The 24,758-nt window shown below is 46.3% G+C and overlaps 1 protein-coding gene across 1 annotated transcript in view; it reads right to left on the bottom strand.

Moving 5' to 3' along the window:
- Window positions 1-24,758, bottom strand: part of TRPC4AP (transient receptor potential cation channel subfamily C member 4 associated protein) — a 1,405,828-nt gene that overhangs the window by 1,211,195 nt on the left and 169,875 nt on the right. The window contains exon 6 of the mRNA XM_069652258.1: window positions 10,909-11,037. Coding sequence (XP_069508359.1) covers window positions 10,909-11,037 — 129 coding nt within the window. The remainder of the gene's footprint in view (window positions 1-10,908; window positions 11,038-24,758) is intronic.

Genomic DNA, 24,758 nt, shown 5'->3' with positions numbered 1-24,758 from the left:
GAAGCTAAACACAGGCAAAACACAGAAGGTGCTGGCTAGGATTAGAAATAGCACGGTGTTTTGGGCCAAGCTCCCATTGACCATGATGGGGAGAGTGGCACTGTTGAAGATGGTGGTGCTGCCCATGCTACTACATTACTTTGCGAACATACCCTATATGCTACCACGTTCCACACGCTTCCACCAATGACATTGAAGAGGTCTGCATGTAACAGTATCAGTTCTGTACAAGAGTCTTCTGAGTACACAGCCCACCCAGATATGTTATTGCCCAATCCCTATGGCTTCATAGTCCCATTTCCGTCGGTGCCATCCTGAAAAAGTCCGGATGTGGCTTTCGTGCTGCGTGCAAGCGTGGGGGTATAACGTGCAACCAGGGTAGGGGAAGTTTGTTGCAAGGTGCGGCTCTTAAGAGCTTTGTTAGTTTGCGTATTGTAAAGGCTTCAACAGGTAGAACTACTTCCAATGTTTTTTTCCTGGTTTCTTGCACGGACATTGTTAAACTAAACTCTTCACTGCATCTTGTAGACAGGGAAACAAAACAGCATTACCAATGGGCAAAAAAGAATTGCCATCTGGTTGGAACAATTCTGCATTACCACAACTAATGAGGTCATTGTTGCAGAAAAATATCCCAGCAGCGGCCAAAAAAGTATTCATGCTTCTGTTGACGAGACACCTTCCTGCATCTGGCTCAGAAACATCCATGATCATTGTCCCACACCCTTCGTGGTGTTATCGATGAGAACACCACCTTCGCAGTGGGGAAAAGCCTCGTCACTAGCTTTAGCAACCTCTTTAGTCAATGCAACAAGCCTAAACAAGACATGAAACCCATGTCCATGCTGCTGTAGCGAATGACAATCACGCCGCCTCTACCGAAACTTGCCAGGTCTTTGAAAAGTGAATCCATGTCGGCAAAACTGCGCTCGTAGACACTGTTCTACAATGCGACCCCTCCTTCCAATCTGAAATTCCCCATCAAAGTTTCTTTCCAGGGCATACTTGTGGAGATTTAGTAGAAAGGCATCACCTATAGGCAACACAACAGGATTCGCCATGTCAACCAGCCTCACTACGCAGAGAATAATGTACAGCAGTGTGAACGCCCCTTCCAGCGAACCACACCCACAGTATCTGAATAGACAATTCCAAAACCCCCACGTTCATTGAACAAAAATGTAAAAAGCGCACACTCTCGCACGTGCGGTTCCCAAAGTACTGCGAGGGCCGCACCCCAGGAAACTAGTACCAGTCCTTCCCTTTCCACTGCCTTTTGTCCAGCACTACCTGATTGGATACGGGTAAATGGGCACACACAATTCCACCAATGCCATCCAAGAAGTTACCATACAACATTGGCTGCGCTGCACAACACTTCATAGGTACCGTTCGAAAATCAGCCTGCTACTGTACAGTCACGTGCCAGCACGTCCAGTAGAAATTTCGGTAATAGATTTCAAAATGTGTTCATCCACAGTCATCCACTTGCGCAACCATCACCACCAATTTAAGGTACCAAAAATGTTTCTGCACTATGCGTACTACTGTGCTGTAAGTACCTCTGCGCACGTTATCTTCCGCTGAGCGGCCATTACGGTCTTTAGAAGCATACTGTTTTTACCCCATACCCTACCATGAAGTGGCACATTAGTGATATGTGCTTGCAAGGTTCTCATTGACCCATATCAGACAGTGTAATATCGACACAGGATTTCCTTGCTTTGCCTCCCACAATGGTACAAAATGTTTTCCCTACTAACCCACCTCCTACATGAAGTGTACAAAAATAGCATTAATACCAGCATTAATTGTATCGTACCCAGTGAAAGCCACCATTACAACAGGCTCTTTTTAAATGTACCCGCAATGCATCCAGAAGAGGAGTGCTCAACTTGGGATATCTGTCCTGCACCAAAATGTTGCCATTAGTTCCCACTGCCTTCAAGCAGTAAAAGGAGAAGACTGTACATTATGCAGAAGGACTTCTGGCCCATGGAACCACAATACCTTAAAATCTAACTCCCTATATATGTGCGTGCGCAAGCTCTTCCCTCATCCGTCTCCAACTCAGTCAGGGTCACTCGCTTCTACCAAAAAAAAAAAAACAGTTGTTGGTAGATGTGCTTTTTCACCTGGGCGGTCCCTCTGCAACATACTCCCTGCCTCCGACACTTGAGGGGAACCATCGCCAGGGCCGGAAGCACCTCAAAGTCTTTCTTTACGCATCTGCTGTTTCTGCTCATCTCCCCAGATAACTGCATAACGTACACTTAAATCTGCACTACTTACCTGTCGACTGATGTCGGACCAATGTCACCTGCCCCTGCCAGGCAAACCCCTACACTAGCTTTCTAGCAAACCCTGCACTTGAAGACCATTTCCTGTATACCTAACAGTGTATCCACCACCTTGTGTGTGCACTTATCCGTACACTTGGCACAATAGGCCTACATTTTTACTTGTCGTCATTTGTTCCTCTTCCCATGTACTGTACCTTCCCCGCCCTCCACCCATGCACTTGGGTGATCTAAGTCACACCTGCCCTAGTAGGTTCATTGTCTCGGTCTCCCCTCCATTTAACTTCCTTTGCCTCGTTGTGGTTTGATACACGTGTGTAGGTGCATTACAAATACCGTAGCATACAATTACATATATTATATCATACACAAAATGCATGTACAATAGTGGGATGCCTGTCACTGTGTACACTGCAAAGTTTTTGTTTTGTTTCCTCACTACCCCCCTTACTGCACACGTGTCAAAAAATATTGGGCACAGGCAGCACACCATGCATGTTACTAACTCCAAAGAAATACATACATTTCAAGCATACACCCAGGATGCCTGCTCCTTACATTGCTCACTTCCATCTTAGCCTTCTGCACCTTTGTGCAAAGAAACTTTCTGGTAAACTTCCAGTACACACCTAACCCTCCAACCTTATAAACAATGTCTTTTGCTCCACAGTTTCCTTTCCATGTCTACCGTCCAGAAAACGGCTGGATGTGACACGTGGAAGTGTAATGTACAGCGTAAAGCACAGATTTCTTTTGTGGTAGGGAGGGGGTTGGGTTAATGTGAAACAGGATAAGGAGTTGGGTCTGTATACTGTCTCAGAAAATAAATGGTCAATTAAAAAAATGTTGGTCCGCCTTTTGTTATGTACATGCTTGCTTACACATTGTTTTGTTTTTTTATGTTTTTCGATGGGTTTGTGCCCTTCTCCTCCTCACACTTCTACGTACTGAAGGTCAACGCTTCTCTTACAGTTCTACAGGATTGTATGCAGTGCAGAGTGTCATTTCCTTGAACCCAGTGGAAATGTTGCTCCTTAATGCTGTTATAATAGGTGCTGAACTTCCCAGCACTGCACATCAAAGCACACATGCTTCTGTTTATGAAACACCTCCCGACCTGTAGCTGTGGCCAGATTACAGCCTAATGTGCAACACGTGCAATTACATACAGCGTGTGCTTGCGAATGCATAGCACCTCACTGTGATTGTTCTACCAAGAGTAAAATGCTCTCCGCACCCATTATTCAAATGTCACCATCCTCTGAGACTAACAGAGGCAACTGTACATGTCTGCAATACGGTATGCTGGCTGTTCTCAAGTTATAGGCTCTTGGGTGCATAACCAACATCCTACAGCCCTTGGCCATGTACCCAATACTGTAGCTCTTCCCTACCCCCTTGCCTACACCCAGCGCAACATAATAGCCTCATGAAAGAGAACATTTCCCACATGGTTTATAGTGATAATACCGAATTTTAAAATCTCGAAAAAAAAAGGCCAAAAAAAAAATATCGAATTTTTTTTTATGACGTTTTTTTTTTTTAAATGGGGGGGTTCCCCCCCAACCCCCCTTTTTTCTATTTTTTTATTTTAACCCTTTTTTTTAACTTACCTGACCCCAAAAACACAAATAAATAATTCGATATTTTTTTTTTGAGATTTTTGTCATTCGGTATTATTTTTTCGGCCTTTTGACTGACCACCTTCCCACATACCACAAACAGAAACGTAACATATGACGGATGGTGCAAAAAGGAACTTGTATCAACCACAAGTAACGGCATGTGGCCCCCTAATGTGCAAGGTGGTGCCATAATGGGTACCATATGGTATCAGACGCATATCAGGTGCTGTTCAAACATATCTAAAAGGAGCTGCACAACCATTTCCAACGTCTCCACCAGCGGACACATGCATACCTAAAAGTGCATGTCAGCGTTATGGTGGCAGGCTATTCAGCAGGCCTAGCCTCTTTGGTTGCTGGCCTACGGGCTACAGGCTTTTTGCCATACACCCAACAATGTTCCATTGGGCACACCCAGCTCAACACAACAGACTTATGCAGGTTAACAATTGTCCAGGTACATGCAGGTCACCCCTACCCACTTCAGCACTTCTCCCAACAAAACACACTGGATGAGTCAGCACTCCATCAAGTCCAGGCATATACTACACAATGTAAAGACTGCAACCAATCGCCACAACCATAAATGCAACATTTTATGCAATAATCACAAACCAGGTACCATATGGTACCTGACGCAGATCAGGTCACTTGTGTTGTTCAAGCAAATTTACAAGGTCCTGCACAACCATTTTTGCAACAACGCCACCAGCAGAGACATGCATACTTAAAAGTGCATGTCAGCGTTATGGTGGCGTGCTATTACGCAAGCCTAGCCTCTTCAGTGACTAGCCTACAGGCTACAGGCCTTTTGGCATACACCCAACAGTGTTGCCCTTGCCCACACCCAGCTCAACATAACAGACTTATGCAGGTGAAGAAGTGGCTAGGTACATGCAGGTCACCCGTAGCCACTTGCAAGCATCCAGTACTTCAGCACTTCTCGCACAAGACACACTGGAAGAGTCGGCACTCCATCAGGTCCAAGCACATACTACACAGTGTAATAGTTGCAACCAATCCCCACAACCATAAAAATAACATTTTATGCAATGATCACAAACCACACATCGAAGACAGCATTGTAAAACCTACTTCACCCCACGCACTCTGTTGCCAATGCAAGGTGCCCACCCATTCATGGATGGTCCACAGGCTTAGCACAAGCAACAGACCGTACTGAAGTGTACGTGGCAAGTTCCATGTGTTCTCCATTGTTCTCCCCTTCTGCCATTGGTCTACCATAACTGACCGCCGGGCCTCACCACACACTCAACACTGTAGTGCAATCTATGTTTTACTCCTCATTTCATGTGTGATGCAAGCCCCATCTGCAAATGGGCCTGCCAAGTTTCACCTGGCCACATCTGTGCATACATTGCTCAATTACATTGTGTTGCCTATGAATACCGGTATGTGCATGGATGTGTACATTTTGCAACTTTCTGATACTGATGACTTCCTTTCATAGGCCAATGTGGTAAAAGGCTTTGTCAAGGAAGGGTTTCATAAGGGCCTACCCATAGCAAATGCAGATGGCGACATGTGGCTCCCTATTGTGCAACAGAGACAATGATGTACACCACATCATAATGTACGCATAGCAGCTCACTTCTGCTGTTTCAGCAAGTTCACAATTTCCAGTGTAAGAATTGCAACCAATCCCCACAACCATAACAGCAACATTTTAAGCAATGATCACAAACCAGGTATCATATGGTACCGGACACATCAGGTCACTTGTGCTGTTCAACCACCCCTACACAGTCCAGCACAACCATTTTTTCTAGTCGCCACTAGCGGAGACATGCATACTTAAAAATGCATGTCAGCGTTATGGTGGCGTTTGTTAGGCAGAATTGCAGGCAGTACCCTCTGGGACCACTACACACAATTAGACTACAGGTGTTAGCCAAACCAACCTTTGGTATAAGTTTGCACCACACTGTTTTTGGTAGCGAGTTGAGAAGTCGGGCGTATCGCAAGAGTGAATGTGAGCAGTACAAGTAGTTACACAGAGGACTTTCAATCACAGTAGTTCAAGTACACACTTACACTCAAGGTTTCTTGGTAAAAACACTAATTAATTTATTACACAATCATTTAGAAAACATTTCACTAGGAGGCAACTTATTATATACCAATAAGCTTCCATACAAAACTCTAAGCTTTTGAGACAGTTTGAGCTCCCCTGAAATAAGAGCCAAAAGTTCTGTTACTTAGCAGTGAGCAAAAAGGACAAAAGTAAGTAGAATTGATCACATATACTTAATGGACAGTGCAAATAGTTTCAGTTCACCAGAAGAGTTCAATTCAAGTCAATAGGCCAGGCCAAAGGCAATCGACTAGTTTTTCTGGATAGGAAGAGCAGTTCTGGTATTAAACGGTAAAGTCTTTGCAATGTTCTCAGAAGTAGTTCAGACGAAAAAGAATAATTTGTCCGGTCACAAGCTGATTAGGCCTGCAAGTTGGGAAAGTTTCACAAACTTTCACTGCAAGAGTGGCATTCCCTAATCGGGTTGGCACAGTACCTTTGTATGAAGAAACAAATGTTGCTGAAGTCGTGGTTCTTGGCAGGTCCTGCAGATATTGCTGTTCCTCAGCCTCAGTCATGGGGAAAAGGACGACTTCGGGGACTCCTGCACTGCACGGGATTGTTGAAGAAAGCAAACAAGATGGAGTCACTTCAGTTCCAGTAGCTGTGGATTCAAGAACATAAACTGGTGTCCCTCTCCCTGGTTAATCCAAACCAGCCTTGAGAATGGTATCCAGGTGTCTTATGAGTCGATTGGTCCCACCAACTCAATGGAAGAATCTGTCCTTGAAGGAGCTTCTCTGTCGAATGGAGTTTGGCATTTGGGACCTGCAGCAGGGGTTCAGCGGGCAGACCAACGATCCAGGAGTTGCAGCAGCCATCCTCTTCTAGCTCGTCTTTGGTTCTTTCGTTCCAGTAGTCAACTCTTTCCAGTCCAAAAGACTTGCCTTTTTAACAGTTCTCTACCTTTCATTCCAGCCTAGCTGTCACTCACCCAGCAGGGTGGCTGTCCTTGCCGGACAGTCAGGCAGCCAATCACGGCATAGTGCATTTGGGTCTCCTAGGAGACCCAAATGCACTGAGTGTTTCGGGCACCTCCCTCACTTCCTGCCCATCTCAGACACTCAGGCGCCAGAGGCGGTCTTCAGTCCAGAAGCCCGCCAAAGGCCCACTAAAAAAGGACTAAACCTGGTTTGGCATGCAGAGACAAACACTAGAAGGACCTTTCCAAAAAGAAATGGTGAAAAAAGAAGGTCGGGACCTGTTTAAACAAAGGGGCTTAAGGCGCTATCTAGAAAAACATGGCTCCCATGATTTTTAGCTACTGATGTTCGCGGTCGGGAAAAATCATGGTAGTTTGTTGTAAAACCACTGCCACCAGCCTTTTCAATAGGAAGGGGTAGCATTTGACTGCTACATCGGTATTTAGATACCGGGGATACCATGTAACCCCCCTCCAGCACTCCATTGTAAGATGGAGTGTGCTGGGTCTAGGAATTTGGAAAGACTAGTAAAGTAAAATTCACTTTACATTCTCAGGAAAACAGTAGTTTATCCCACAGAAGGTATTTAAACTTTTGGGAAGTCTAAAAGACATCCCTGTGTCAATGCACTGAGGGTGCTGTGTGACAGAAATGAAAAGATGATGGCTATGGCGTTATCTAAAACTCCATAATCAAAGAACACAAATGTAAAACACACATCAAAATACATGAGAGTGGGAAAAAAGGCTCACACTCTTTCGAGGTAAAAGAATCAAGTCCTCAAAAATCCAGCAAAGTTGCTGGGGGTCTCTAAGGTGAAGGGAATTAACACTTGTATGAGAATTCTCAACAACAGTGTGCTATTGAGCACACCTAGCCTGTTCGGCGAGTAGCCTACGGGCTACAGGCTTTTTGGCATATAACCAACAGTGCTGCCCTTGCCCACACCCACCAGGACAGGCATATGCAGGTGAACAAGTGGGCAGGTACATTCAGGTCACCCCTACGCACTTCTAACCATCCGCTACTTCAGCACTTCTCCCACAAGACACAATAGGAGGAAGAGACACTCCATCCAGTCCAAGCATATACTACACAGTGTAATAATTGCAACCAATCTCCTCAACCAAAAAAGCAACATTTTATGCAATGATCACAAATCGTACATCGAGGACAGCATTCTGAAACCTACTTCACCCCATAGAATTCTTTTGCCAGTGCAAGGTTGCCACCAATTTACGGAAGGGTGTACAGGCTTAGCACACGCAATACACCATACTGCAGTGTAGGTTGCAAATTTCATGTGTTCTCCCCTTCTGGAATTGCTGTACCATCACTGACCGCTGTGTCTCACCACACACTGAAGACCCTAGTGCAAACTATGTTTTATTTCTCATTTCAAGTGTAATGCAAGCCCCATCTGCAAATGGGCCTGCCAACTTTCACCCTGGCCACATCTGTACATACATTGCTCAATTACATTGTGCTGCCTGTGCATACCGATAGGTGAGTGGCTGTGTACATTTTGCAACTTTTTGATGCTGGCGACTTCCTTTCATGGCGCAATGTGGTAAAATGCTTTGTGAAAGAAGGGTCTTATAAGGGCCAACCCATACCAGATGCAGATGGCAACATGTGGCTCCCTCTTGTACAAAAGGGGCAATGATGTACACCATACAGTAATGTACGCATAGCAGCTCACTTGTGCTGTTCCACACCAAGTGCACAAGGTCCTCTGCAATCATTGTGTGCTACTCAGAAACTCCAAAGGCATGCACAGTCACAACTGCATTATATTCTGGAGGCTGTGTTTAAGGCCTAGACTGTTGGGTGCATGGTCTTCAGCCATGCACCAAACAGTCTACACCTAGGCCACACTCACCACAACATAAAGCCAAGTAGACGACGGGGTACACGTGCCAAATATCCCAAAGGCAGCATACACATCAGCACTTGCACCCAACCGCCACACCATAAACCACAGACAAAAGGACACGTGTTCCACTTACCGGCAGGCAGCAACATACCTCTGCGTTCGGCACCGCTACCCACTTCCAATCAGAAACCTTTTTAAGCATGCCAAACAAGACAATCTTCACAACATTCAGCCAGCTCCCACCACTGTAGTACATGCATACAACCAATGGTGCATACCGTGCTGCAACACTGACTAATCTGCACAATGGACACTATGCAAACATATACAAGAAACATGTGCACCGGCACCTCTTCCATATGTACACTATTCCATTATTACACCCAGCGGACACACTGCATAACTGCTCACTGCACCATCTCCATCCATACACCAACAAATGCATGTTCTTCTACCAATCACAACACATATAACCAACATTGTGTGACTTGCAGCCAAATGGGATACACTAAGCAACAATATGGCACCTGCTTTCAAACAGTGGACTTACCTTTTCAACCAGTAAACATAATTTTCTGTGGTTGTGCTGCAGTCATGCAGCCAAGGGGCTACTAACTTACCTCACACAGCACACCATAGTAGTCGCTATGTTCACATCATCATGCGTCAGGGAATGCAGTCCCCTTCAGCAAATGCGCCTGCCACCGGATACCGCTGTCAGACCACAGTCTTCTTGTATATTGATATATGTCATGTGACGTTCTTTTCACTCCCGCTCCCTTTCTATCCCTTCTTCCCACCAGCAGATGCCATACACTATCATTTTGTGATCCTTTTGCCGCTGCATTGTCTTCCGATACAACATACCGCCGGCATAAAACACTTTTCACACATCGCATCACCGCACACTGCAGTGTAATCAAACTTTTGACCGTGCTGCAAACCGGGAAGTAGGACGCTGCAGCGGTTCCAGATATGACTTTTTCCCAGTACGCACACGGCAACGTACAAAAGGGCCAGCCATGCATACAGTAGTGCAGACCCTTTGCGCACACTGCAACACTGTCCTCCGATGCAGCATGGCAGCGTTTCACAAAAACTTTCAGGCACAGCACTCTTCCCTCCAGCCAACCACCGGCTGCGTCCACTGTTCGCCGACAGCACGACATTCCGCAGCCCAATGAGACATCAGTCCGCAGAGCGAACAGGGAAATGGGTCTGTGGAGTGGACCCAGATATCACTAATATTTTGGGAGCTGCATTTCAGAGTTTTTTTTAAAAAAATCTACCGGCCCAATTTCCACCAAAAATACACAAGCATGCTTTCTGGCCCAAGCCCCTCCCCCTCCTCCTGCTGCAAATTTGGTGAAAATACGTCCAGCCATTTGGGCTGTAGCCGTGCAAAAGGTTTTCACCCCCTCATTCAGCCTATGGAGAAAAAGAAAAATTGGGACTCCCCCCCCCTCCCCCCCCAATAATTCTCCCCCCCACTCCTCCCTGCACGAAACCTCAGCTAACTTGGTGAAAGAATTCAGAGCCGGCCATATACTTTAGCAAAGTTTGGTGAGGATTCGTCCAGGGGGAGCAAAGTTATAAGAGCTGAACAAGTGCTCTTCCTAGGAGTTTACCAACTTAACCATAACACGCCCACTACCGCGGGCCGTGTTATGTAGATATAGATATATAAATTTAAGAGATCATATTGATATGTACGAATGTTTCTTTAATCTTTAACACATCCTATACATTCCTCTGATAAACCGTAAACTATAGCAAGCAAGTTTTCAAAGCATGTGCAGTCCACAGCTACATATGCCCATTTAATTCCAACAATGAAGCATTAGTTACATCATGTGGGTTAAATTGCTCTGTGTGTCAATGTCACAGAAAGAGCCTAGAATGAGGCATCATACACCCACCGGCAACTCGCCTACGTCTGAAAGCCATTATTCAGGCTCACAGGATGGCCTTCGTTTTAACAGTCAAATTAATACACCTGTTATTCTCAATCTGAGACTCATTAAATAAAAATCACACAACATTAACAGTAGGGATCATCTCTGGCAGATTTGCAGAACAATCTACACACCTTTTTAACTCCCAGGATATCTTCAATCAGTGTGGCAGTTTGTAGGAATGTCTGTTTGTTTGACATAAGTGTAAACAAATACAACACAAAGTCGCTTCTTTCCGCCAGCCGCTTGGTGACCCCTTCAGTCTGAATGAGAGGAGAAAAAAAAAAGTTTACCATGTCATGCTTTGCCTCACCCATTATTTTGGGTGACTTAGTTTATTTACAAACTTTTAACACAGGCATGAGCTCCAATAAATGCTTTCTCTTGAGTTACAATTCCACCTTTGTAAAATTAACAAGTTAATGCTCTTTTCCTAGAGTATTTGCAGAATTTTAGGTCTGGTCAATTGTTTTCATTACTTCCTCGAAGAAGTTCATTCCAGCACATGAGACCTATTCTCTCTCCCGTTAAAAACTTGAGCCACCATTCTTCCGCAAATTCTGTACTTTCACTACTGACATATTTCCCCAAGAAGGTTGTTCTTACTTCTGTGAGGGCCTTGCCGTCTGTCATTAAATGTTTGACTCTTTTATTTGGTCTTTGACACTGCACATTCTGCAGTCCCCTTTGATAATGCCTCTTTTTCCCGTTCGCCAGAGATATTTGTTTTGTAGCCATTTAGTCTGATACGGAGCAATTGATCTCTGTGGTGTTTACTGGGGAACTTGCCTCACCTATTTACACTTCGATATGAAATGAAGGTCTGTACACATCATACAGGGCCGGGAGGATAGCTCAGGGGCAACGCGTTTGTCTTAGAGGCAAGACAACACATAGCAACACAGGTTGGATTCCCGGTCTCGTGCTTAGAAACTGGTCTGCGGTATTAAGCGTGTTATAAAAGAACAATTATAAAAATGATTTATGATCCATTAGGTTTAGATGTTTTCTAATTCTTCTTTATCAACATTCTCAACTACTCAAAGTTAATGTCACATGTGAATGTTTGTGAAGAGCCAGTTGGCATTGGGAGCCAAAAGTAGTCCCTGGTATCTGTTGGTTTCAAGCTAACCAGGCTCTCCTAGCATAAAACCAGGGACTAAATTAGCTCCCAACACGCAGCAATTTCCAACCCTCTAAGCTCAAATAATACATTGTAAAGGGACTGAAACTGGAAATGAATCAGAGGGACAGAGTCTCTCTATCCTAGTCCTTCATTGCCTTATGTGTATTCTGTATTGTTTTCCACGCAGGAGTTCATGTGGGACTCCTGGCGGTGCAGCTCTTCCTGTATTTGGTTTGGTGACCAGAAGCTTGGGATACCCTTATGGCACCCATGGGTGGGAGTACGATGCCTTACTCCTAGTGTATGTTTTTGGGCACCTGTGTGTGGCCCAAAGAGCAGGGTACGGGCGGGTGGCCGCTCGGTGCTGAATTGACAGGTGCCCTGCACATCTTCCATTTTGGGATGCACAGGCCCAGTCATTGGAATCAGTGGATTCCTGATGGACAAGATGGCCCCTGTGGCCTCTTGCTTTCTATTGCCTGTTACCTTACTTTTCCAGAAGTCCCGGGAAGCCCTGACTTTTTCCCTTCCTCCTGACTGGCTGTTCGGTGGAAGTTCCATATATGTGTGGTGGGGGAAGTCCAGGTCAGTCTGGCTGGAGCTTTTCCAGCGACTATATTGTGAGTACGCCCGTGGGGTGGGACCTGGGTGACTGGAGTGTGTGACGAATACGCATTCTGTGTTATTGGTGTCTACTATCTGGTGTTTGACACAATGACTGAGACAGCCCTGCCCGAAACTGGTATGAATGCAGTGTGTAGTGCTGAATGGCAGAGTGCTTGTCCGAATCCACATTCTGTGTTGCGAGTGTCTGGGTGGAGAAGAATGGCCTGAATGCACTATGAGCCGATTGGCTGCCTGACTGCCTGGATGCCCTTCTGAGTGATCGGTTGCCTGAGTGCAACCCAGCAGAGTGAATGGGAGATCAACAGTATATTTGGGGCTTCTCACTGCTAGAAATCGTCCACTGGATGAAGAAGAACTGCTGCTGCTGTCCTTCACTAATTTGAAAGCTGCTGTGCCTTCAAGAAACTGATCCAAGAGAGGAACTGGCTAGGAGATCTCTCCCTGAGCTACGAGGGACCATCATGCACCAGCTGATCTTTGCCAACGCTCCGTGGTAGACAGACCGATGAAAGGGTGCCAACCGGAGAAGGGGACTGCCCATGAGAATGAAGAAAAGCACCAGACAGTCAACCGTTGTGGACCAGAGCAGCAGTGCTCCCTTTGCCCAATAACATTTTGATCCAAGGACTCCCTTGTTCATCTTCGTCAACCGCTTTCGTCCTGCCGAAGAAAGTCAAGGCGGCTGACAACCTAGGAGGATCCGCCCGTGGGTTTCCTGCCAACCGAAGACCTCAGACGCCGACGAAGTTACTGAAGCCAGCTGTGGTCCCGTCCCGTCCGCCGAAAACCTGACGCCCTTGCTGGGCCAAAGTTCTTCATTGACTCTTTGCGGCAGCGAACACTTGTCAAGGTGCACCGCACGCCAGTGCTTGAAGGCTGTTAGGCAGAATTGCATGCAGTACCCTCTGGGATCACCACATACAATTAGGACTACAGGTGTAAGCAAAACCAATCTTTGGTATAAGTCTGTACTGCACAGTTTTTGGCTGAGCAGCCAGGCTTATCTCAAGAGGGAATATGAGCAGGACAAGGATGTTACGTTACATACAGGTCTTACAATCACAGGGGTTCAAGTAGACACTTACACTCAAGGTTTCTTGGTAAAACACTTATTAATTTATTACACAGTCATTTAGAAAACATTCACTAGAAGGAGGCAACTTATTACACACACACACACACACACACACACACACACACACACACACCCCCCCTCCCCACCCCCAATACCAAATCAATATGTTGGAGTCAATTAGGATCCCCTGAAATAGGAGCAAAATGACATTTTAGTTACTTTGAATGGGAGTAAAAAGGCACAAGTTAATAGAATAAATCACAAATACTCTTAGGCAGTGCAAGTAGTTTCAGTTCACTAGAGGACTCCATTCAGTTCAATAGGCCTTAGCCAAAGTCAATGGGCTAGTGTCTTGGATAGGAAAGAGCAGTTTGTGTAGTAAACGGTCTTTGTCAATGTTCGCAGAAGTAGTTTGTACGAAAAAGAATCGTATGTGACATTTCTCCCAGCAGAGGCAGGTGAGTGGAGCTGCGGTGCGCTGCCCCCATTTTGCTAGAAAAACACCTTAAAAGTGTTTGGATCCCAGGTGTGCCCCGGCCACCATTTCCTGGATTCTCCCCCACCAGCCCAGATGCCTCCAGAGGCATCCCATCCCGCCCACGGGCAATTGGATCCCCCTCATCTCATAACCAGCCCTACCAGGGCAGCCCTCTGCCTGGCTGCCCCTGCGGCTAAGGGCCCCAAGGCAAAGGGCGGCTCCAACAGCGGCAGCTCCAGGAAGTGTCAGCAGGTGTCTGCACGGGAAGCCAGTGGCCAGCCGTCAACCATCAACTACAAGGACCAGTAAGGTAGGAGTGGCCTGGTTTAAGAGTAGAGCAACCACTCTACCCTAGAATCCGAGCCACTTCACAAACCAATACAAACCAGTGTGATTATTTCCCATTGCCTCTCTCGCTCCCACACCCTCCAGAAATAAGGTACTCATCTGACCTGCAGGCCATGGACCTCTCTCCCACTATGCATGGATTGGCCTTTCTCAACTATACAGGTCTCTCAAATGTAGCAGGTGTTCTGTTCCCATCTGCACTGTATGATATTCAGATAGCATTGATAGGCCTCTCCCCCACTATACAGGTCTCCCAAATTGAGCAGGGGTTCTGTTCCCAAAGAAGCACTGTAGCAATACTCCTTAGATCCCCTCCTACCATACTAGACTCTAGAACAGACTATTCTATCTAGATAGAAGTTTGAATGTTGGCATGTGCCACACTTGGATGGAATTCTTAACCTTGGCCTGCGTCACACTTAGATTTCCTAGCTTTGGCCTACCTTGCATCTGGATAGGATTGTGAATGTTGGGACATGCCACACCTGGATGGAGCTTGAATGTTAGAATGTGCCACACCTGGAATTGGGAAAGTTATCCTGCCCCACATCTAGATAAGTATTGGGAAGGTTAGTGAGTGCCACACAGACGGAATATGTGGATTGGCAAGTACTACACTTGGACAGAACTGTGAATGTTAGCATGTTAAATGTCATAACCCACCAACCAATATAAGCTCAAACTCTTTGCATACGTCTCTCTCAAAAAAACTCACACAACCATCTCTCGCACAACAAGCTGCACGCACTTCACCACACCACAACAAACACATAAGCCGCACCTACAGCATACACAGACTGACTCCGATACTCGCACCAAAGCTCAGCACCCGGTGTCTACCAAGTTGAAGCTGCCAACAGTACACCACCCCTCTCACTATCCTACTCCCTCTTCACCTTTTCATTTTTTTTTTTTTTTGTGTTTAATCTAAATAAGATTTTTTAACAAAGAGAGAAGTTGAAAACGCGTTTGATGCGGTTGTAACGTTTGACGTTCCTAATAGTTAGGTCGAGAACTGCCTCACGTGTTTATTAGTGGAAGGAGGAAAAGAAAATCATTGAGTCGGTGGGACATTGTTTTGGGACAGTAGTGGAAGGAGAACGTTAAAGATGTGCTTCATGATACTTGTTGTTGCCAGCTGCCATGTTTGTTTGTCACCGTCTATCAATTTGTTCCAACACGATTCTTCTTCTTGCAAGGTGAAGTTTGAGAAGGTGTCTTTCAAATAAGTTCGACGGATGTCTGTCGTCGCAGGGCAGGTCAAGAGTAGGTGTCTTATGGATTCTTTAGTCTCTGGAGATTTGCAGAGCCGACAATTACTGGTCGTGGATATGCGTCTAATCGCCAGGATTTCGTTTGTTTCTAATAGGTTGAGTCGAATTTTTAAAAAGAAGTTTCTAGTTGATCTATTAGGGAATAGTTTCAAGTATGGTTGCACAAAGTCTAATTTTTTACAGAACGGAGGGAGGTGGTTGGTAAGTTTATATCGAGTAGCTGTTTCAAGGGTGTTAATCCAGTCCATTTCTTTGATTTTTTTAATTACTCTAACTGGGTTGCTAATGAGGTCATCCTTGTTGCAGGCGACTGAGTCCAACATGGACAGGATTTTTGTTTCCCATCGGGTAAGCATTTGACATGTCCCGAGACGAATTTCTTCTCTTATCAGCTTGTAAGCGTATGGGGCGTCTTGCAGAATACATTTCCGGTATAGTAGCACACTGTTGCTGTCCGTGGTAGATTTTAAGGAGGAGAGAGTAAGTTCCCGTCTGATTAGTGTTATCGGGGTAGATTTTGGGAGGCCAAGGACTGATCTCCAGAAGGTTGCTTCCAGGCTTTGCCACAATTCTTGTGGGAGATTCGGCATTGCGTCGGCGCCGTAGGTCAAAGATGGTATGACTTTCTTCTTATAGAAGTCTCGTACCGGAATGATTGAGAATCTGCCGAATTTTATGTCGATGGCTTTCCCTTGTGCGGCCAATTTTATGGTTTTTGCGTGCAGTTCTTCCTTCATCGCATTCTCTCTGTGCGAACTATCTAGGATGACGCCCAAGTATTTAAAGCTGGAAACTTTCTCGATGGTGGTCGAGCCTAGTTTTAAAGGTTGAATGGCGTTCCTTTTTGCAGATTTCTCGATGACCATCATTTTGGTTTTTGCTTGATTAATTTCCAAATTGTTTGCCAGCATATATTGTTGTAAGTTTGAGAGTTGGCGTTGTAAGCCTATTGGAGTGTTGTCCAAAAGGATGAGGTCGTCCGCGTAAAGGAGGCGACTAATCTGGTCACCTCCTAGGTTAGGAGGAAAAGCTCTCACCAGCTTTTCTGTTTCCTGAAAATCTCCTAGGTAGGTCCAAAACAGAGCCGGGGCTAGGGGGCAGCCTTGCTTTACCCCTCTAGCCGTTGTTATTTCTTCTGTAAGGAGGCCTTGTTGGTTAAGGCGTACTCGCATTGAAGTATTGGAGTAAAGGGCTCTGATTGGGGTGAGGATGTCAGGAGGGCATTTCCATCGTGCAAGTTTCTCCCACAATCTGTCGCGATCCACCTTGTCGAACGCCTGTGTCAGGTCGACGAACGCGATAAACAGACTTGGACGTCCCTCCAAAATTTTGCTTTTCAAGGCGCTTAATATTAGTATATTGGCGTTGGTCCCTAGGTTCTTTTTGAAGCCGGTTTGGAGGTTATCTTGGCAGGGAGCGTCGTTGGCCCAGATGGTGAAATGGTTTAGTAAAAGGGATCCAAACAGTTTTCCTATTGGGTCTAGCAGGGCAATAGGTCGATAGCTGCTAGGATCTGACCTGTTGCCCTTTTTGTAGATGGGTACCACATTAGCGCTCTTCCACGATGGAGGGATGGATTTTGTGGTGGCACATCGTCTGAAGATTTGGCTTAACAGAGGCGCCCAGGCTTCAGGGTGGGCCTTCAGGTCAAAGTTGGTGATGCCGTCCGGACCTGGTGCGCGTGAAGGTTTTAATTTTTTGATTAAAGTTATGATTTCTTCAATGTTGTCTACTTGGATCCAGGCGGCATCGTTGTTTTCCATCGCGGGCCGTACGGTCATAGTGTTCTTGAAGAGGTTTCTGAAGTGTGTTTCCCATTCTAACTGGCCTATTCCGTTCAATTGACAAGGTCTAGCGCCAGGAGTTGTTGAATGGAGTAGGGACCAGAAATCTCTTGCATGGTTTCCTGTGATAGCTTTCAGGATATCTTCTGCATCTTGCTGGTAAAGCTTATGTCGATAGCTTTTAAGCCAAGTTTTGTAATTTTTAACTGCGTCTTTGATGATGATGATTGACTGTGGAGGGTCGAATTTACGAGCTTGTCTTTTTGTTTTCCTCAGCTCCCTTTTTCTTTCAGCGACTTGTGTGTCATACTTGTGTTTTTGGTCTGAGGCAGTTGGTTTCTTATTTCGTTTTGAAGTTCTAAATGCTGTCAACAGTGGGGTATAATCTACTTCGTTTGTGCTTGAGGTGGTTTTGTGCTCGCTGTAAAGCAGTGAAATGGATGTTATAGCCTTTTCTGTGATCTTTAGTCTAGTCCCCTGGGCGTTGGGTTCAATGTCTACACTCATCGTATGGTTAATCGGAGCCTTTGTTGTCCAGGTGGTTTCGAGAAGGTTATGGTCACTTTCTTTGGTTTTGACAACTTTAAAGGAGTTGATATGCAGTAACAGAGGGCGTGATACTAGAATATAATCGATTGTTGAGTTCGATTTGGCTCCTTCCCATGTTGGTAATCTGTTTGGGTCAGGGAAGACTTCGTCTAGATTGTCGTAAGATCTAGACTTCATTAGGTTCTGCCATTTAATCGATCTTTGGTCAATTTGACGTTTTTTCAGTTTAAGTCCTTTTGTGGTCTCGTAAGGTTGTCTAGTGATGTTAAGATCACCACATAGGACTACATAGTCGGGGTGGTGAGTTACTTGAGCCCAGTCTAGGTCTTGTTCGATTGTATTGATGAATTTTGTACATTCGATGGTTGCTGGGTTCCAGTATATGTTAATAATTATTAATTTCTTCGTCAGTTTTTTATTTGTTTTTTCATCTCTTGTAGTCCAGTTTAATTTTACCATCATCATGAAATGGTTTTCCTTTAATTTTTGTATGTCGGTTAGGCCTCGTCCACTGCGAATTGCTATAAGGAGACCTGCAGTTGGACGGCCTAGATGGCCCTTCTTGGCCAACACTGTATGGGTCTCGTAACCGTCAAGGACTGGAGGTTGAAGCAGCCATGTCTCTTGCAGACAGATGATATCATATGCTGTGAGGGTCACGGACCCCAGGGCTGTTAAATGAAGAAAGCCTCGAGTGTTCCACGAACACATTTTTAGTTGGTCTTGGAGGTTGGAATTCCGGTAAGCGGTAGCGTTGCTGTAGATCCTTCTCTCGGGTGGCTATTTTTGTAAGTTTAGCTTCAGGGCTTTCGGCAGCCAGGACCAGAGGGAATGCAGCGACGAGGTTTGGGATTGTGATGAGTCTGCTGGAGAAGACTTGTTTCGGACTGTCCTTTGAAGCTTTAGGTTTGCTGTCGAGTGGTTGGTTTTGGCCAGAATCTTGGGAGATTTTGTTTCCTTGACGGTTAAAGATGAGCTAACTGGACCTTTTACTGGCCGAGTAAGTTCTTGTTGATGAGGTATGTTACTAGAGTTTGGATTTTGGGCTTTGACATTTGTTTTGGTTGTCTTTTTCGATGTCGAGTGAGAGTTTTGATAAGAAAGTCGATGATGCTCCGTTGCTCTTTTACGCTCTTGGGATTCTCTTGTTTCTCGGTGATTGCGAGGTTTGATTTCTCTCGTGGAGTCCGTAAGGTCGTAGCCCATTATTAAAAGTTCTTCCAGGGCGGATTTAAGAGCATTATTTGTTGTTTGTGACGCAATATATAGGTGTGAAATTGCTCTGTGGCCTTGGTGGCTTGGGTCAACGATCTGGAGGTCGTCTGATTTAATTGAGCGTAGTTTCGGAATAAAGCTAAACAGGTCCATAACTGCTCTTCTGTTTAGAGTTACTTCATCGAAATTCCCAGGAATCTGCTCTAGTTTCAGTATCCATCTTGGTTGAGGTTTTGTGTGATATTTAGCAGTTTTTGATTTGAAGGTTCTTTTTGGAGCCTCCTTTGGATGTTGTCTTAATGTAGGATTCTTTGATTGACCTGTTGGACGGTGGCGAGAGTGGCTGGTACTCGATCTTTGGGTGTGCCTTAGTGATCGTCGATGTGATTGTTTTTCCCATTTCTCGTTTTCTGGCTTTTGGAGTTTAGGGTTGGGTACTGTCCCCGGTTTTCCCAATGGGGATTCTTTTGGGTTGTTGGTATCCCTGGACAGCCACTGTCTTCGTTCTTCGAGGGTATAAAAGGGAGATTCTGTAGTCTCTTTTTCCTTGTTGCGGTGTTCTGGGGACGTTGTGTGGTTTGGTAAGGAGTCGTTTGCACTTTGGACTTCTTGAATTGAAGTTGTGGATTGGTCTGAGAAATGTTGAGTAATTTCATCAGATCCTCGTCGTATGGAGAGGCTTCCGCCTCTCCAGGAGAGTGGTTATATGTTACATGAGCTTCCGTGTTCGCTTCCTGGCGGTCTATAGCTTCCCCTTTCCCTTTAGGTTTAGTAATAGGGCTTTTTAGCGAAGCTGTTGTTTCTAAGTTAATTGAGACCTGTCGATGGAAGATCGGTTCTAGTAATACTGTTTTTTTCTTTATGTAATTGTGTTCTTTCACTCCTCTTGTCGACTTGCAGTTGGCTGTCAGGAGAGGTGTGGGCACCGTTAAGTCGATAAATGGGAGCGTTTGTGTGCCCAAAGACTTTGTTTGAGGTCTTTCTTCACGAACAGGGCACATAGGTTGAAGTGGTTGCTGAGGCGGAAGCATCATCTGTTCTTGAGTTGTGTTGTTTTCAATCGATGTTGTCTTTGCTTCTAGGGCCATGATATAGCCCTCCAAAAAAGTTAGTTTATTTAGCATTGCCGTTTGGAGTGATGTGTGGTCCTTCATTGTGTCTCCAATTGTTTCGTATAGCTTAACGAAAGGATTTAGAGCTATAGATAAAGCTGACATCAGGGTGCAAGTGTCCAGTTTTTTTGACTGTAAGTCATTTGATGGTAAGGGGCTATATGGTGTCGATTTGCCTCTGGTAGGTGATGGCGGCCGTGTGGCTGGTGTAGTGACTGAAGATAGCCTTCTAGAAGCTTGATCTGAAGAATGTCTTCTTTGGTTGTTATAGCTATCCAAGTTTGAGTAGAAGTTATCTAGAGTTTTCTCAAACGGGATTCTGTTTTTAGATTTTATCGGGTGGTTTCTTTCACAGTCTCTTTCCCGGTTTTGTGGCCTAGGTATGTCTGTCTCTCTCAAAGGTCGTGGCGAGGTCTCAGGTAGGTGTTCTTTATCGCTGTTGTTTGGTTGAGGTGAGGCCTCCCTGTCACTTGGAATATCTTTTGGTGTAGGTTGAGTGTTGTTTATCGTAGAGGAGTCTACTTGCTTTGACGGGGTCAGGTTGTATCGGGGAGATATGGGTCTGTCACCCTCCTGTGTCTCTTGGCTGTGAGATTGAGGTTGGATCTGTGTTTTATGGTCGCTGCTCTTTTGGCTTTGTTGGAGGGCCAAAGATGGTGGTGCTATTTGCGCCGTTGTGTTGCCGGAATAGAGTACCGCCGGGTTACGGGAGGGTGCTGCGGATGAGGTCGGTTTAGGGGCGATTTGCACCCCTGGCTCGTCTGTCGTTATTTGTGGAATTGTTGGAGTAACTTGGCCCGAAAAGTGCCATTTTGTCGGGTCTATAGTGGTTGCTGATCTGTTGTCTTCTTTAGGTAGAGGAAAGGGTACTTTACGTTGGGCTTGTATTACCCTACGGTGTTTTCGAGGAGGAGTGATTGCGTCTGCTGCCTCCAAGATTTCTGCATCCGTCAATTCTTTGCACTTTTGTTGGATAGCTTTAGAGTGCTTGTGGAAGAAGTCCGATAATAGTTTCAAGGGGCGTTGAGGTTTTTTCAAGTTCTTTCTTGAGTCTTTAGTGACCACACGAAGTGATTTAGTAGAAGTCGTGTGTTTTGGTAGTTGTTTGGCTGAAGTGCCTGTATTCCTTTGTTTACTTGCTATTTCCTCCTCGTAAACTTTTTTTTTTGTTTTTGTTGAGTCATCAAGTGACCGAGGTCTCTTTTTTTTTTATGGAGTTAAAGGCAGAGCCCTTTTCTTTGTTGAGTGGTGGTCGGATTGAAGCAATCTCCACGTTGATTTCATCGTCGAGGTTAGCTGATGGCAAGCTTGTTGAGGCTTCATTGAATAATGTTGTGGGTTTATGAGTTTGATCAATAGGTGGCGCTGGTGCGGATTCGCTTTCAGATATTCTCGCAGGCGGTTTTCCCTCAGATGTTTGTTCACTCTGGCACTCCGACTCTCTGTCCTCGGGTGGTGATTCTCCCACGAGGTCGGGCGGCACCTCTTTTCTCCCCCCCAGAGGGGGGGGCGGCGGGCCGCCTTCCAATGCAGCCGCCTCCCTTGCTCGCCGCCCGTTTGCTGCGTTCGCCGGCATCTGGGTGGACGGCCCGCTCCACGCCGTCTCCCCTCCGGGTGACTGCGGAGCTGGGGCCGCGACCCGGGTCGGCCCGACGAAAATCGGCAGGGGGACGGGCTGCATAGGCACGGGATTCAAGGCGGACCCCCCTCCGGGTGACCACCGATCACCGGCGGCAGCTGGCCCTGGCGACGTACACTCGCCTGGCGGTCTCGGTGAGCTCGCTCCGGGACTCAACGCGGCCGCCCCTTCGGGATGCTGCGGAGCTCCGGGGAGCATCGGGCCCGCCTGTGGGTGCAGGGATGGAACGGCGGGTGCCGGCAGCAGGCGAGGCTCGGTGGCGTGGGTGTCCAGGATCAAAGTGTCGTCCTCGGGTGAGTCTGCTTCATGTGTTTGTATAGGCCTTTTACTGTTGAGGAAGAAAGGGCACTTTTCAGTGTCTCTTTTTCCTGTACACGTACCCTTTCCCAGTGTCTTACGACTTTTTCCCAAGTAGGGACCTGTTTTGGGGTCAGGGCTCTGTGATGAAAGATGGTCGTCTGTGAATTCGAGGCAAGGCACAGGGGGGTGAATAAAAGTGTCTGTAAGTGTTTCAGTTGCATTTTTAGACAGCAATTTTGCGTTGCTTCTCAGGCAGCGGCCTGTCGCATCTTCGGGGTCCAAACCCTGGAGTTTAGGTGGTGGGACAGCAGTCGAGCCCGTCTTGCCTGGCATGACTGCAGGACTGCCACTCTCCGCCGCTCCGCGCCGCTCCGCGGTGGAAATGAAGGTTTTATGGTGAAGGATGCTGGGTGTAGCTGGAAACACACCTCCTACAATGGAGCTGAAAAAAATACTGGGTGGTGGGAGAATACTGCAGGACTGCCACTCTCCGCCGCTCCGCGCCGCTCCGCGCCGCTCCGCGGTGGAAATGAAGGTTTTATGGTGAAGGATGCTGGGTGTAGCTGGAAACACACCTCCTACAATGGAGCTGAAAAAAATACTGGGTGGTGGGAGAATACTGCAGGACTGCCACTCTCCGCCACTCCACCTTTTCATTTACAGATCCGCCAGAGCGCCTGCGGACCAATTCCGTTGGCGACGGTGCGCTATATGAGTACCTTTAACATAACATATGTTGGGTCGCAAGCTGATTAGGTCAGCAAGCAGGGAAAGTTCCACAAACTTTCACCGCGAGAGGTAAGTTCTCTCAATCGGGTTGGTACAGTACCCTAGTATGAAGAAAAAAGATACAGCTGAAGACGTTGGTTCCTGGCAGTTCCTGCAGATCTCACTGTTCCTGAGCCTCGGTCGTGGGGACAAGAGAGAGGACGTCGGGGGACTGCTGCACTGCATGGGGATGGGTCAAACAAGCTGGCAAAATGGAATATATTCAGTTCGAGTCTTTAAGCACACAAGCTGGTGTCCTTCTCCCCTGGTTAATCCTAACCAGCTCAGAGAATGGTATCCAGGTGGCTTACGAGTCGATTGGTCCCACCAACTCAAAAGAAGTCGTCCTTGAAGGAGCTTCTCTGTCGAGATGAACCTGGCGATTCGGACCTACAGCAGGGCTTCAGCGGGCAAACCAAGAGTTGCAGCAGCCATCCTCTTCCAGCTCTTCTTCGGTTCTTTCGTTCTAGTGGTCGACTCTGCTTTCCAGTCCAAGAGAGTTGCCTTTTAAACAGTTTTCTCCCTTTCATTCCAGCCCAGCTGTCACTCACCCAGCAGAGTGGCTGTCCTTGCCGGACAGTCAGCCAGCCAATCAGGCCAGAGTGCATATGGTTCTCCTAGGAGACCAAGCACAGGGAGTTTCGGGCACCTCCCTCACTGCCTGCCCACCCCAGAAACTCAGGCGCCAGAGGCGGTCTTCAGTCCTGAAGCCCGCCAAAGGCGTACGAACAAAGGGACCAAACCGGGTTCGGCACACAGAGAAACTCTAGAAGGACCTTTCCAAAAAGAAACTGCGAAAAAAGAAGACCGGGACCTGATTGAACAAAGGGGCTTAATGCGTCATCTTGAAAAACATGGTTCTGGCGATTTTTAGCTACCGGTGTCCGCGGTCGGGAAAAATCATGGTAGTTCATTGTAAAAACCATTGCCACCAGCCATTTCGATAGGAAAGGGTAGCATTTGACTGCTAAATGAGTTTCTAGACACAGGGGATACTAGGTAAACCCTCCAGCACTCTATAGGAAGATAGTGTGTGCTGGGTCTAGGAATTTAGAAAGACTAGTAAAGTCAATTTAACCTTACATTCTCTGGGAAACAGTTTATCACATAGAAGGTATTATTTAAACCTTGTGGAAGTCTAAAAAAAGATATCCCTGTGTTACTGCACTGAGGGTGCTGTGTAACACATGAAACGAAGCGTGTCAGTAATACTATGCCCTAATGTCAGATCCATTGTACCCATGATCCCTCACGTGTCAAGATCCAGCAGATTGTTATTTTCTTGATATGAGGTGTAGCCTGAGTATAGTTGTATCCAAGCAGATATGAAACAGACATCTTAGAAGCGCTTGTCCCACCTGCGTATGTGTCTTGGAATGAGTGTCAATGCAGTAGTGCTGAGTGAAAGTGTGTATTGAGTTCCATGAAGCTGCTTTGCAAATGCTGTCAAGAGGGACATTTGCAATGAAAGCCAGTGTCTCCTGTGCTCCTTGTGGAGTGAGCTCTGGGCGTAAAAGGCAGCGTTTTGTTTCATAGGTTTTAGCACAATTGGATACATCCGACTATCCACCTAGAGATGGTATTCTTTGAAATGCAGTCACCTTCTCTGCCTGGCGCTATGAAGACAAACAGTTTATCTGTTTTTCTTAGCTGTCTGGTCTGGTCTACATAGTAGAGGACCGCTCTCCT

Source organism: Ambystoma mexicanum, chromosome 3p (assembly GCF_040938575.1).
Source record: "Ambystoma mexicanum isolate Mex_15411 chromosome 3p, UKY_AmexF1_1, whole genome shotgun sequence".
Classification (NCBI taxonomy): Eukaryota; Metazoa; Chordata; class Amphibia; order Caudata; family Ambystomatidae; genus Ambystoma; species Ambystoma mexicanum.
This window is presented reverse-complemented; position numbering and strand designations above follow the sequence as displayed.